At 45.4% G+C, this 13,008-nt stretch overlaps 1 protein-coding gene across 9 annotated transcripts in view; it reads left to right on the top strand.

The window, feature by feature from the left end:
- fynb (FYN proto-oncogene, Src family tyrosine kinase b) overlaps positions 1-13,008 on the top strand; it is a 67,018-nt gene that overhangs the window by 20,206 nt on the left and 33,804 nt on the right. For all 9 annotated transcript variants that reach the window (XM_080490571.1, XM_080490577.1, XM_080490572.1 and 6 more), the window contains exon 3: positions 10,888-11,144. In XM_080490571.1, the coding sequence (XP_080346697.1) occupies positions 10,898-11,144 (247 nt within the window). In that variant the 5' untranslated portion in view covers positions 10,888-10,897. The remainder of the gene's footprint in view (positions 1-10,887; positions 11,145-13,008) is intronic.

Below are 13,008 nucleotides of genomic sequence, written 5' to 3'. Positions count from 1 at the left end.
CTTCAGCCCCCCTCAGTACGGAGCTCAAAGCTTCAAGTCTACATGAGTATTGCTGCTGCTGATGTCCATCCTTTTATGATCAGTGTTGTACATTCTACTTCCAGCAAGAAAGTGCATCTTGTCACAAAGCTCCAATCATCCTGACCACAGAACATACCAGTTCCAGCTCCTGGCCTGGCTCAGGTTGTTTGTAGGTGTGATGTACTGAAACGCTTCAATCTGTTTGGAAATCCAAGATGACAAGATCACAATGACAAGTTGTGTTTCTTTGCTGCTCTTACTCTTGGCTGTGAAAGTCTTGGTTGTTGAAAATCTAAGCTCCAATTCAGACATTGTTTTATTGCAGACCTCATTGTAAAGATGTTTTGTTTAATAGGATGATGAGTTCACTAGACTCAAACAGGCGTTTTATAGTTCATGGTGCTGCGTGGAGTTTACGCACACTGATGGTGACTGCTGACTCACAAGGTGCTTGCATGCTGCAAGTAGCAGCTTGTGATTCAATGTTGGACACATGGAAAATAAAAATAATCTATAGAACCACCAACCCAGGAATCTTAACACTCTAGACTTTAGACTCTAGACTTTAGACTTTAGACTTTAGACTCAGCTTTATTAATCCCTTGGGATGACTCCGTCAGGGAAGTTTGAGTTCCAGCAGCTTAATAGAAGAGGAGCAGCACACAGAGGAACAAAGATGAGTTACAGAAAAAGGTAATTCACTAACTTAACTAAATATAGAAGTGGCAAAAATAACAAGACTCCGAGCAAAATATAGCACAAAAAATAGTATACAAAATATAAGATAATATAAACTCTTAACTCCTAATTAGACTATATACTTCATAGCTGTGTGTTGATATCGTGTAGGATTGGACAATAACACTGCAATAAGGTATCCCATTATATATACAAATAGTGACAGTATCAGTTTCATTGCCGTCATTAAAAACTAAAATCTACATATTTATTCCTATAGGAGCCTACATACATACATACAAACCAATAGATAAACGTGAACACAATCTTTGCCCCAACATTTGCTGGAAAAGGTAAATACTATTTATTGTGTTATACGGTGAAGCGTTTTCACCTTTAAACATGACTTATATTGTTATAACACAGACTTATGTTTGAATGGGGAAACTGTGGACCTAAAGTGATTTTTGTAATTGGTAGCGATCATATCGCCCGGCGAGCTCAGCTGGTAGAGCATGAGACTCATAATCTCAAGATAGAGGGTTCGTGTCCCACGCCGGGCGCCACCTTCCTGTGGGCTCTCCACCTTCCTGTGGGCTCTCTCCACCTTCCTGTGGGCTCTCTCCACCTTCCTGTGGGCTCTCCACCTTCCTGTGGGCTCTCCACCTGCAGGAAGATTCTTAATGGGTGCAAGGTGATCTGGGTGACGGTGCTCAGACTGACAAATGGCAAACGGGAGAAGATGGATGGATGGATGGTAACGATCGTACTGTATACCCCGGGAAGTTTGGAAAAGGTTTAACGGTATCAAAATGTGGATACCGCCAACTCTAATATCATGTACTATGTTGTTGGATAACATACTGCTATAATTGTTAAAGACCATTCACAGTTCTTGTCACTGCTGGTAGTTTGTAGTCCAGCTTCTCCTCCTGGATAAGTGATGTGGTTCTACAGACTTCTGCAGCTGTGATGGCGGATGAAGCAGTACATTGCACTCCGAGGTGTAAGTTTGATGGGAGATTTTAACCTGTAGCAGTGACAGGAATCCAGCAGCTTGTATTTGAATGATATGTTCCAGAAGGTTTGGTAAAGCCTTCCTTCCTCCATCACACGGATGCTGCGCGACACTGGCATGCTGGGAGAACTAAGGGCCTGTACACATCACAGCGCCGTTCCATGTAAACGCATTGCTTTTGACGACCATCCCATCCCTGAAAATGTCTTTTGTTTTTTTAACACGAGTCTCAGAGTGGGGAAATATTTGACGGCGAGGTGTTGACGGGCAAAGATGCACATTTGCAGAAAACGATGATGTCATTGCCCCCCTCCCCCCCATGACCCTCTCCCTGATCACTGAATAACCTCAAAAATGGCGGACTACTTGCTCCAGGTCATGCTGCAGACACTACTGATAATAGCAGGTTCAAGAAGGTGAGATGTTGGATTTCTCGAGTTTGAGGAGGAGCTGAGTATTCTCCTCTCCATTGTCATCTTCTGCGATTTTGGTGTATTGGTGAGTCACAGCGGCCCCTAAAGGCCTGGCATATGTATGACATCGTGGTTTTAGTGACGTGTGGACAGAATTTCTTGGGCGAACGCCGGGGAGAAAAAAGATCGTGATGGTTTATGTAGACGAGGCCTAAAAGGAGACATCTTTTCCCTTCCTCTTCCTATCATGTGACACTTGGAGGCTGTTATTCCCATCTGGTGGCTCTTTTTGTCCTTCCAGCTTTAACCCCAGCTCTCACTCAGTCCTGTCTCCTTCCTGTGCTCATGAATCATGTGGTTATTACACCATTCAGCCTGTCAGGAGCTCAGCAGGCTCGGTCACTGCTGGGTGAGCAGAATATTTGGTGCTGGGAGCTTTGTGTTGTCACTCTGGGCAAAGTTATTGATGTTCATGATGGTTTCCTCCTTCCTGAGTTTTGGGCTCCTCTCTGTGTTCTGTCAAAGGGCAGCACTGTCAAGACAGTTTAACCACATGAGGATGTGCCTGGACTTGGCAGCAGGCTCCAGTTAAATTCATGTATGTCAACCTGTGTTAATGCGTCTCGGTCTAGATCAGGGGTCCTCAATAGGCGGCCCGTGGACCAGATCTGGCCCACGGGAGCCATCTGTCTGGCCCGCGCTGGTCCATTAGCTGCACATCAACGTGAAATAAAGTGAAATTTGTGGAGAAAAAAAGCACTGCTCCACCTTGTTTGGACCTCATCCCACACCGTAGTCAGAGCCGGAGTCTGAGCTCATCTGACGTAATTACGTCAAGACTGCTCCGCTCCAACGTTCATGGATTTCAATTTCAGTTCCACGACCCACCAAACCCCCGTCATCCAGCAGTGAGTCAGCATTAAACTAAGAACCAACCTGAGCTGCAGCAGGAAGAGCTTCAGCTGAACTCTGACTGGACTGAACAGGTTAGTTTAATATTACCGACCCAGACTTGATCTGCAGCAGACCAGAGCGGTCAGCAGAGTGGATCAGCACTTCAACTCTCTGCATGCAGCAGCTTTAATACCAACGAGCCTCCAAAGCCCCACAGCCACACAACAGAGCACATCAGGTGATACAAGCCCTCTGGGTCTACGCTCTGGCTCTACGCTCTGGCTCTACGCTCTGGCTCTACGCTCTGTCAGCATTGGTACAAGAGAGCAGCAGCAGCATCGCTGCTCTCTTGGTCAAAGCTGAGGAACCTTCTGCTGATGCTGAGGTCATTAAAATAATCATTAATCTGGTGGATGAAGTTTGAAGTCAGGAGGAGAAAAGACAGGAACCGGTAGAGGAGCTGTTAAAGGAGCGTTCACACACAGAACCACCACAAGTTTGGCAGGAACCTCAGTTCCTGACCAGGATAAATGTCTTTTTACGTGGCATGAAAACCAATAATGAGACAAACTGGAGAAGGTGGAACATTTTCCTCTTCCTCCCAACTAGGGATGAGCATGAGTAATCATTCAACATCCCTTATCGCCTATAATTCATGTACAAGAGTAAACCCCCTGCAGAAATACTAGAGTAATTCCCCTGTAGCAGTACTCCAGCACTGTATTAGTTCTGGAGTAAAGAACTACTGGATTGAAGAGATGTGGTCTCTCTAAACCTGTGCGGTTTGTCTGCATGTTCTAGAAAGTGAAAAGCAGGCATGCATGCTGTGCCAGAGAAAAAACTGACGAATTATCACTCCACTGGAGCAGTTCACCCCAAACAAACACTTTGAATATTCAGCTGCTGCTGCTGCTCTGCTGCTGCTGCTGCTCTGCTGCTGCTGCTACTGCTGCTCTGCTGCTGCTGCTGCTGCTGCTCTGCTGCTGCTGCTGCTGCTCTGCTGCTGCTGCTGCTGCTGCTGCTGCTTCTGCTGCTGCTGCTGCTGCTGCTGCTGCTACTACTCTGCTGCTGCTCTGCTGCTGCTGCTGCTGCTGCTGCTGCTGCTGCTACTACTCTGCTGCTGCTCTGCTGCTGCTGCTGCTGCTGCTGCTGCTTCTGCTGCTGCTGCTGCTGCTGCTGCTGCTACTACTCTGCTGCTGCTCTGCTGCTGCTGCTGCTGCTGCTGCTGCTGCTGCTACTACTCTGCTGCTGCTCTGCTGCTGCTGCTGCTACTACTCTGCTGCTGCTCTGCTGCTGCTGCTGCTGCTGCTGCTGCTCGCTCGCCTCACTCAGGCTCGTCAGACATCATTTACCCTGAGACGCTGTGATCCAGTCTGAGAAGATAACACAGCTCATCACCACAACGAGCTCAACAGGCTGCTTCACTTCACTTATTGAAACTTTAAAGGCCTCACAAAGTTCCTGGAAGATATTGAGTGTGAATACACCAAGCACTGATGCTAAATGCTAACCGTCGGAGTCCTGCACAAGTTGTAACAAAGAGCCTCAAACTTCAGAAGAAATCTGATGGACTTGTTGAATTTTAAAGAACTAAAAAGGATCTGAATAACACACAATATAAATCAGGACAGTGATTGAAAGGCATAGTGAAGCATTGTGCTCATAAAGTTTTCAGAATTTTTTTTTTTTTTTTTTGAGGTGTTAAAGATTTTCAGTTTGTTGACAGAGCATTGTAATCCTTGAATATCCCTATCCTAAACATACCAAACCTCATATTTATTGCTGTGTAAAGATGACAGATGTGAACTCTGACTCTGGTTTCACTGGGACAAAGTGATGAACACGAGTTCACCTTAGTTTGAACCAGATGATCCCACTAGGGTCACTCTTATCAGACCTCCTCTGCTGCTTTCAATGAACTCCCACATTACCTCTTCATGTAAATGCAACCATGGAACCCCCCCCCCCCCCCCCCCCCTCCCAAAACCTTCTGGTCCATGCAGCCATCATGTGAAATATTCACAGGCACAGGCATGTGGCTGTAGGTCCAGTCATCCAAATTGATCTGTTTTTATCTCATTAACTCCTTTATTGGGGCTCTTTACATCTTCCCATGCTGCAGGTCCTTGGCTCCAATTTAAGGACTTAATGAATGTGGTCCCTTCACAGATATATGAATCGTCTTTGTCACCTGAACTAATTATAGCTGTCCCACACTGTAATTAGATTTTGTCCCATGCGTTATTGATTTCATGTTGAAAGTACACGAGACATGGGAGGAGGTTGTCTCTCTGATATGAATCATGAGAGAACACTGGACATTTGCAGTGCAAAGTTGTGTTTCCAAGATAAAAGATGTAGGATTCCTGATGTCTTAGGTAAAAATATATGTCGGTGGTCTCCAATCCTGGTCCTGGAAGGATCCTTTCCTGCAGGCATTAGATGTATTTACACTCAGGAGAGGGACCTTCCAGGACCAGGACTCGTGACTCTGATCGCAGACCAGAGACTGGCTGCAGCTGAGAACCGTGTCGGTGTCAAGCAGTGATTCAGCCTCTTTCTGGGACGCGGGAGGAGAATGTGAGAGACTGGGGGAGTAAACAGGGAAGCAACTCCTGCAGCAGGCAGGTGGCAGCTTTTTCTGCAAATGAAGAATCATTAATGAGCAGAGAGGAGTGCGTGAAAAGGAAGGAAGGAAGCTGGAAATAAAGAGATGAAAGAGGCTCTGGCTCACTGAGGCTGTGCAGAGCTGAACACTGCCACAGCTGGCATAGATAGATAGATAGATAGATAGATAGATAGATAGATCTAGCTCTAGCTGTAGCTCTTGAAGAAGACATCAGTGTTACATACCACAGTGATCTGTGTGTGTGTCGCGACAGTGTGACATATAACTGTGTTAAACTGTCACTGTTGTTTGTAGGCGAAAGCCCGAGCTCCCAGGGAATCCTGGGTAATGTAGTTGTGTGAACAAAGCCAGTTCCTAAGGCACACAGTCGTCGTCCTCCTGATTCATACTCAATGATCAGTTCAAACAGGTGGTGAGCGGGTGGGAGGGGTCTTTGAACAGGTGATGAGCTGGTGGGAGGGGCTGGTGGGAGGGGTCTTTGATCAGGGGATGATCTGGTGGGAGGGGTCTTTGATCAGGGGATGATCTGGTGGGAGGGGTCTTTGAACAGGTGATAAGCTGGTGGGAGGGGCTCGTGGGAGGGGTCTTTGATCAGGGGATGATCTGGTGGGAGGGGTCTTTGAACAGGTGGTGAGCTGGTGGGAGGGGTCTTTGAACAGGTGGTGAGCGGGTGGGAGGGGTCTTTGAACAGGTGATGTCTGGTGGGAGGGGCTGGTGGGAGGGGTCATTGAACAGGTGATGAGCTGGTGGGAGGGGTCTTTGAACAGGTGATGTCTGGTGGGAGGGGCTGGTGGGAGGGGTCTTTGATCAGGGGATGATCTGGTGGGAGGGGTCTTTGAACAGGTGGTGAGCTGGTGGGAGTGGTCTTTTATCAGGGGATGATCTGATGGGAGGGGCTGGTGGGAGGGGTCTTTGAACAGGTGATGTCTGGTGGGAGGGGTCTTTGAACAGGTGATGAGCGGGTGGGAGGGGTCTTTGAACAGGTGCTGAGCTGGTGGGAGGGGTCTTTGAACAGGTGGTGAGCTGGTGGGAGGGGTCTTTGTAGGAATCTGAGCGGGGGTTCTGTCTCTACCATGTTCCTGTTGATGTGAAGTGGGGTGTCCACTCTGGTCTTGCGGAAGTCTACAATGACCTCCTTTGTTTTGGTTGAAAACCACATGGACAGTGGGGATGCAACCGTTCCCAGTAAAACATTGAACTGTTCAGTTCACCCTGCAAGGTTCAATACGCCCTTACAGACTGTGTTTTTTTCAGTTTTAAAATACATTTTGCATTTATACTTTACAGGCCAATGTGTCTGTGTTTGTCCCCTGTGTATTCTGTTCAGAATGATGGACATGATCCAGCCCTCTGGTTCTTTCTGAATGGACCCGATCAGATCAGGATCTAACGATAGACAAGTTTACAGGAAGGTTCATGTTATTTATGTTCACATATAAGGTCTTGAAAGTCAATATTAACGTGATGTTATGATCTCTGTGGGTTGTACTGTTTGATGAAGGACTGCTCAGGATCTATGAGAATAAAGTAAACACCTCTCCACTGGTTGACATTGTACAACGCAGCAGGTGTTTTACCCACTCAGCAGTCTCTTAGTGCTCATACAACTTTAGCACACAGTCACTGACACGTTGATGTCAGTGAATCCGGGAACTCTCAGGTTTTACTGCCCTGCTCAATGACACTCACACAGGAAGACATAAGGAATCCAACTTCCAACCAAATCCGACACGCTCTACCTACCGAATGTGTTTTGTTTCTGTCAGACTGAAAGACTGCTTGTGTTTGTGCATTTGACACAAAACCGAGAATGTAAATACTTCATATGTTTGAAAGTTCATGTGTTTTATATTTTGACTAAACTACTGGACATCATCCGCTGTATTCAGCCTTACTTTTCCTTGATAAAACTGCATGAATAAAATGTTAAAGGATAAGGGGACCAGTTATGATATGAGGAATCACGATCTTATTCTCATCATTTGCTTGCTTTTTCAGCATCTTTCCATCAATCAAGCAGCACAAAGCCGACAGAATGAGCTTGAAAAACACCCTGTAATTCACCCCTTTCATACACTTGATATCTTCTTTTCTCTCTGAAAGAAATACCACACAAATAACATGTTGGACTTGCTCTCCCTCCTCCGCCCACCAGCTTCTTGCGACAACCTCTGATTGTGCTGACAAGCATGTCGGCCTCGCTGCCATCTGAAGGATAGCTTTGTAATTATGCTGAAAGCCGGTGGTCCCGTGTGTCAGCGTGGCTCTGATGCTCCAATTGACGAAGGGTTTTCTCCATTTGGCTGCGCGAGCAACAGAAACCAGGGTGAGAGTATTATCTCCTGGTGAATGCCGGGGTCTTAACATGAAAAGCTGAAGTGAAATCAACAAAACTACAAAGTTAACCACAAAAGACATTATTGTGAGGGACCGAAACCAGTGGATAAATACATAAGGTCCATTTAAATAATGCTGACATTCAGTGTTCCACTTCTTCTGATCCAAAGCAATCTTCGGAGATGAATTAATCAACAAACAGACTTAAATGTGTTTGCACATCAACATAATGTTCATTTTGTTGTTTAGTTTTTTACTTCTATTGTAGACAGCATGTCCTTGAATTTAACAACCAATTAGTAATATCAGCTTGTGGCTTCATGTTTAGCATACTTTAGTCTGACAGTTGTTTAAACTGAAACTTTCCATCAACCGATAAAGCAACAGTTTGTGTGGGCCGTCACCACACCGGAACAAAACAACACGTCGACACGTTCTCCACCTCCGCTCTCTCGCTCCGCTCAGCGCTCAACACACCCCAGCTCCCTCAAACACCCCCAGACCCTCCACCAAGTCCATGGAAACTACGTTCAACATTTCATTTCACTGAACAGGAGCTACAGTAACTCTGGACACAGTGAAGACATTGTAGAGGCTCCGCAGGATGACCTGAAAGGAACTCTGTTCTAAGAAACCTTCTGTGATGAAGTGGAAGAATTAGTTGATCAAAATTAAGACAATAAAAAAGCCATTCCTTGATGAAGATCCACAGTTGGGGAGCGCGAATATTCACAGCATATTTAATTAGAGCTGCTACAAATACTTGATATAGTCGACGTAATCTACAATGAAAATTTGTTAATGGAGCACTACTTTCTCCTCTACTCGCCTCTAATTGGCTAGTACTCACTGTACTTGCTGATCTGATTGGTTTATGTCTATGTTTACCACACAGCATGATGACTGATGAGCCCATGACGTCCGCCAAAGGTTGACCAGGACTCAGGAAAAATAAAGTCCTGATCCAGAATGCGGATCACCTCTAACTCTTAAAGGGGTTTTCACTGTCCGAACATCTATCAGTGGTGAAAACTTGGCTGAAAATCTGTCATGTGTTTTTGACGCAATCCTTAAAAGCCTATAAAATGAAATTTTATTACGTCCTTGGCAAATATAAATATGTGAAAATGGACAAATATTATTGATTATTGATTATTATTTATTATTGATTTTCACTGAAAAGAGAATTGAACATGTACCCACTACACCACTGAACACTAATAACTAGTTATTAATGAAACAGTGAGCGATGGTCTGTACTTCTTTAGAAAAATGATGACTGTCTTTGGATGATACGTGGGCAACTTAGAGTGTTTGGCAGTAATGTTTTAAGAAAAGGGGCCTCTTTTTTTATTGACATACAATGTCTATTGTTTAAAAAATTAGTATTATATTTTGCTTCAGTTTATTTATCTGGTAATATATCTTTTTTGAAGGTACAGGTGAGATTTTATGTTTTGGCCCTTGAGTTAAATTATATTTAGTTATATTTCAGGAAATTTTAAAAGAAAAAAAGTACAAATATAAGCTGTACTTGACTATAAGCTGCAGGTGTCCATGTTGTAACAGGGCAGGAATTTCACTGCAGGAATTTTGGGATTGTTCATATTTTCAAAAATTCCTGCAAATCTGTGTTTCATAGTGCTGGAAATTCTTGAGAGAGAGAGAGAGAGAGAGAGAGAGAGAGAGGAGAGAGAGAGAGAGAGAGAGAGAGGAGAGAGAGAGAGGAGAGAGAGAGAGAGAGAGAGAGAGAGAGAGAGGAGAGAGAGAGAGAGAGAGAGAGAGGGAGAGAGAGAGAGAGAGAGAGAGAGAGAGAGGAGAGAGAGAGAGAGAGAGAGAGGAGAGAGAGAGAGAGAGAGAGAGAGAGAGAGAGAGAGGTGAAGAAGTCCTTGAGAGTAAAGGTTTTTATTCACTAGCAGTTTAGTGTTCACCAGGATCATGGGACGAGTAGAGCAGCGACCTCGGGGCTGGAGTGCCTCACCTGGACCAGCACTGGGTACCAACCCGGCCTCGGCAGAGTCTAGTGAACATCTTGGAATATAAGAGTGAGCCCCTGCATGTTTAATCCAGTCAGACCTCAAAAAACATACCTTCACCTTCCCTAGCTGAGCGCTGGGCTTGCCCTCAGTGACGTTTACTCCGCCTGGCGTGCAGAAGATGAGCTGGTTGCCTCGATTGAAGTGAGGTTGCGTTTTGTGTCCATCCTGATTAAAATTCAACACTTCTTTAGAAGACAGACGAAGGTTGAGTACAGTTTGGTGATTGTATACCAAAAGGAGGAGAGAGTTTTAGGGGCGTGGGAAACAGACTGAAGATTCTTACCTGCTCTTTCTCAGTCGCACGCTAACTAAGCTCCATGAAAACTCATCATCCCCCACCGTCCTCCCACCTACTACAGCACTACCCTACGCCTCCACAGCCATCCTCTGCCGTGACGTCAGTATGGTCGGAGCTGTTCTAATGTTAGTGAACCATCGGAGGAACGATCTGTGTGCCAGGCTGAAGACGCAGGATGCTGATCAGACTCACCTCACTCTGACGAGGATTGTTGTGGTCAAACTAGGTTCAGTTCTCCACCCTGCCAGGCTGGTGGAGAACTGAACCTGTGAATTTGGGCCGTTTGTGTCAGATCTTTTGAAACTGGGTGTTTTAGTCCATTCAGTCGATGTTTCGAGTGTCTGTCGGTTTTTCTAAATCTAAAGAATTCAAAAAATGCAAAGGAACTAGTTTTCATTTCTTTTGTCTTGATGTGCCTGATGACCAGTTTTTATTAGTCACAAATAAACTGGGATTCTTTTCCTCAGTGACTGAGTTGTACTTGAACGGCTCTCGATCATTTACCACTGGAAGTGAAGAGAAACCATCCCAGCCTGCTGACGTTGGTCTTCTCTTTACAGACTTTAGATAATGGGCTGTGTGCAATGCAAGGACAAGGAGGCAACCAAACTGACGGACGACAGAGACACCAGCATCTCGCAGGGAGCGGCGTACCGTTATGGAGCAGACCCCACGCCGCAGCACTACCCCAACTTCGGGGTCACCGCCATCCCCAACTACAACAACTTCCACGCCCCCGTCAGCCAGGGGGTGGCGGTGTTCGGAGGGGTTAGCACGTCCTCTCACACTGGAACTCTGAGGACCCGAGGAGGGACGGGTAAGTTACCCAAAACCACTCGCTCACACGTGTAGAAACTACTTCAATGGGATCTTCAGTGCTCACAGAAAACAAGTTGTACTGACAATAGAACTTTGCAAGTTCCACCAAATGCAAACACAACAGTGAATTATGGACCACAGGGGTGTCCCAGGAAATCGACTAATACAAATGATATTTTGACATTCTTTGTATTACATTCAAATAGAATAGCTTAAGAGGTTCGATTACAGCCGCCTCCCTTTAGTCTGTGATCACAAGTTAAATATATTGTTTCCTGAGATTCAGTTTGGGTTTGTTTTTCTGTGAGGAAGGCACTTTAAATCTCTAGTATTTCACCCAGAAGTCACTTAGAAGGCCTTATTGAGAATTAGAATTTTAGATATATATTAAATCTCAGAAGTGTTTGAATTCATGACGCTTCTTTTTTTTCTAATTGAAGCATCAGCATGGTAATGACATAATAATAATAGTAATAATGACAATCGCCCTACTTGCTTCGATGTTCATCAGGACCAAACGTAGACTGAATCTTCCTGCAGTCTGAGCACGAGGAAGCTGTGAGGTGTATTTTCTGCAGCTCTCTGTGGCTGATGGACAGAGTTACACGCAGTAACCTTCTCATCTGTCTCCGGCTGCTCTCGCGTTACGTCACCGGCACCTCTGATCTTTTTAGTGGTAATTTGGAAGGTCAGCGCCAAACAAAGTCAAAGTTTAAACAAACTGAAGTTTGACAGCAGTGAAGATCCCTGCCAGGAGCAAAGGTGCGTTTACACATCAGCACGATGAGTTACCAATATCATTTTCCCGTCATTCCTCACATTCTTTACGTGACGTAATGCATCTGAATGAGGTTCTTAGCAGGGCGTATCGGTGCGTGGCATTCCTTGATATTCTTGGAACATGTTGGCTTCACAAATATCTTCCAAGAATGTGAAGAATCGCCTGGATTCGTGAAGTCTGTAACTGAGCGTGTGAATTAGTTGTGATGCGTGGTGTTACGTAATGGAGTGTGACACCTGCAGCATCCTCCTCCTCTCTGCCCAACTCTATGGGATTTCTCTGGATGTGGAGCGATATGGAGTGTGTGAACTGCTCAGTAGCTGGAGAATAACTGGGGGGTGTGGACTCATTTCTATACACCCAGTGGCTGACCTGACTTGTTTAACGCCCTGGGTGAACACACGCACCTCCACCAGACGCATCTGAGACCGTGTGTGTGTGTGTGTGTGTGCGTGCGTGTGTGTGTGTGTGTGTGCGTGCGTGCGTGTGTGTGTGTGTGCGTGCGTGCGTGCGTGCGTGCGTGCGTGCGTGAAATGTCAGTTGGATTGTGATGTGGAGGTTTTAATGGTGAAAACAGTGGAAATGTATTGTTATTAAAACGAGGGAGGGGGTGTAGAAATAGAAAGAAAAAGTGAGAAACTAAAAACAGAAAAAGAACCAATTCAAACCCAGAGGGGACATTTAGCGGAGACATAATGAGGCTCTTTCTATTTTCCTTTCCCTATTTCCCAGCTCTGACGGTGCAAGTCCAAGATAATTATTACTATAACAATGTAGTAAACACCGTGTACATTAATGATGTAATATTAATTAGCTTTGCCTTAATAGAGGTTGTTCATGATGTTTAGTGATGTTACTGTTAAATACTTACCTGGACCTGAGTACACCTGTGATGTGTGTGTTAGAGTGGTTATACCCAGCTTGTGAGGACCATCAGTAGAGCCAGGGGGGGACGGCGGGGTCCTGGAACAGTTGACATAGAGCCTGTCCACTGTGAGGACGGCTCGGGATGCCTCAGCGATGAGCTTCTTCCTCACAGGAGAAAGCAGGTCCAGGATAGCAAAATCCACCACTGTACATA

The sequence above is a fragment of the Lipophrys pholis genome, assembly GCF_963383615.2.
Source record: "Lipophrys pholis genome assembly, chromosome: 21".
In the NCBI taxonomy this organism is placed as follows: Eukaryota; Metazoa; Chordata; class Actinopteri; order Blenniiformes; family Blenniidae; genus Lipophrys; species Lipophrys pholis.
The sequence above is the reverse complement of the archived record's forward strand: the minus strand, read 5'-3'. Positions and strand labels throughout refer to the sequence as shown.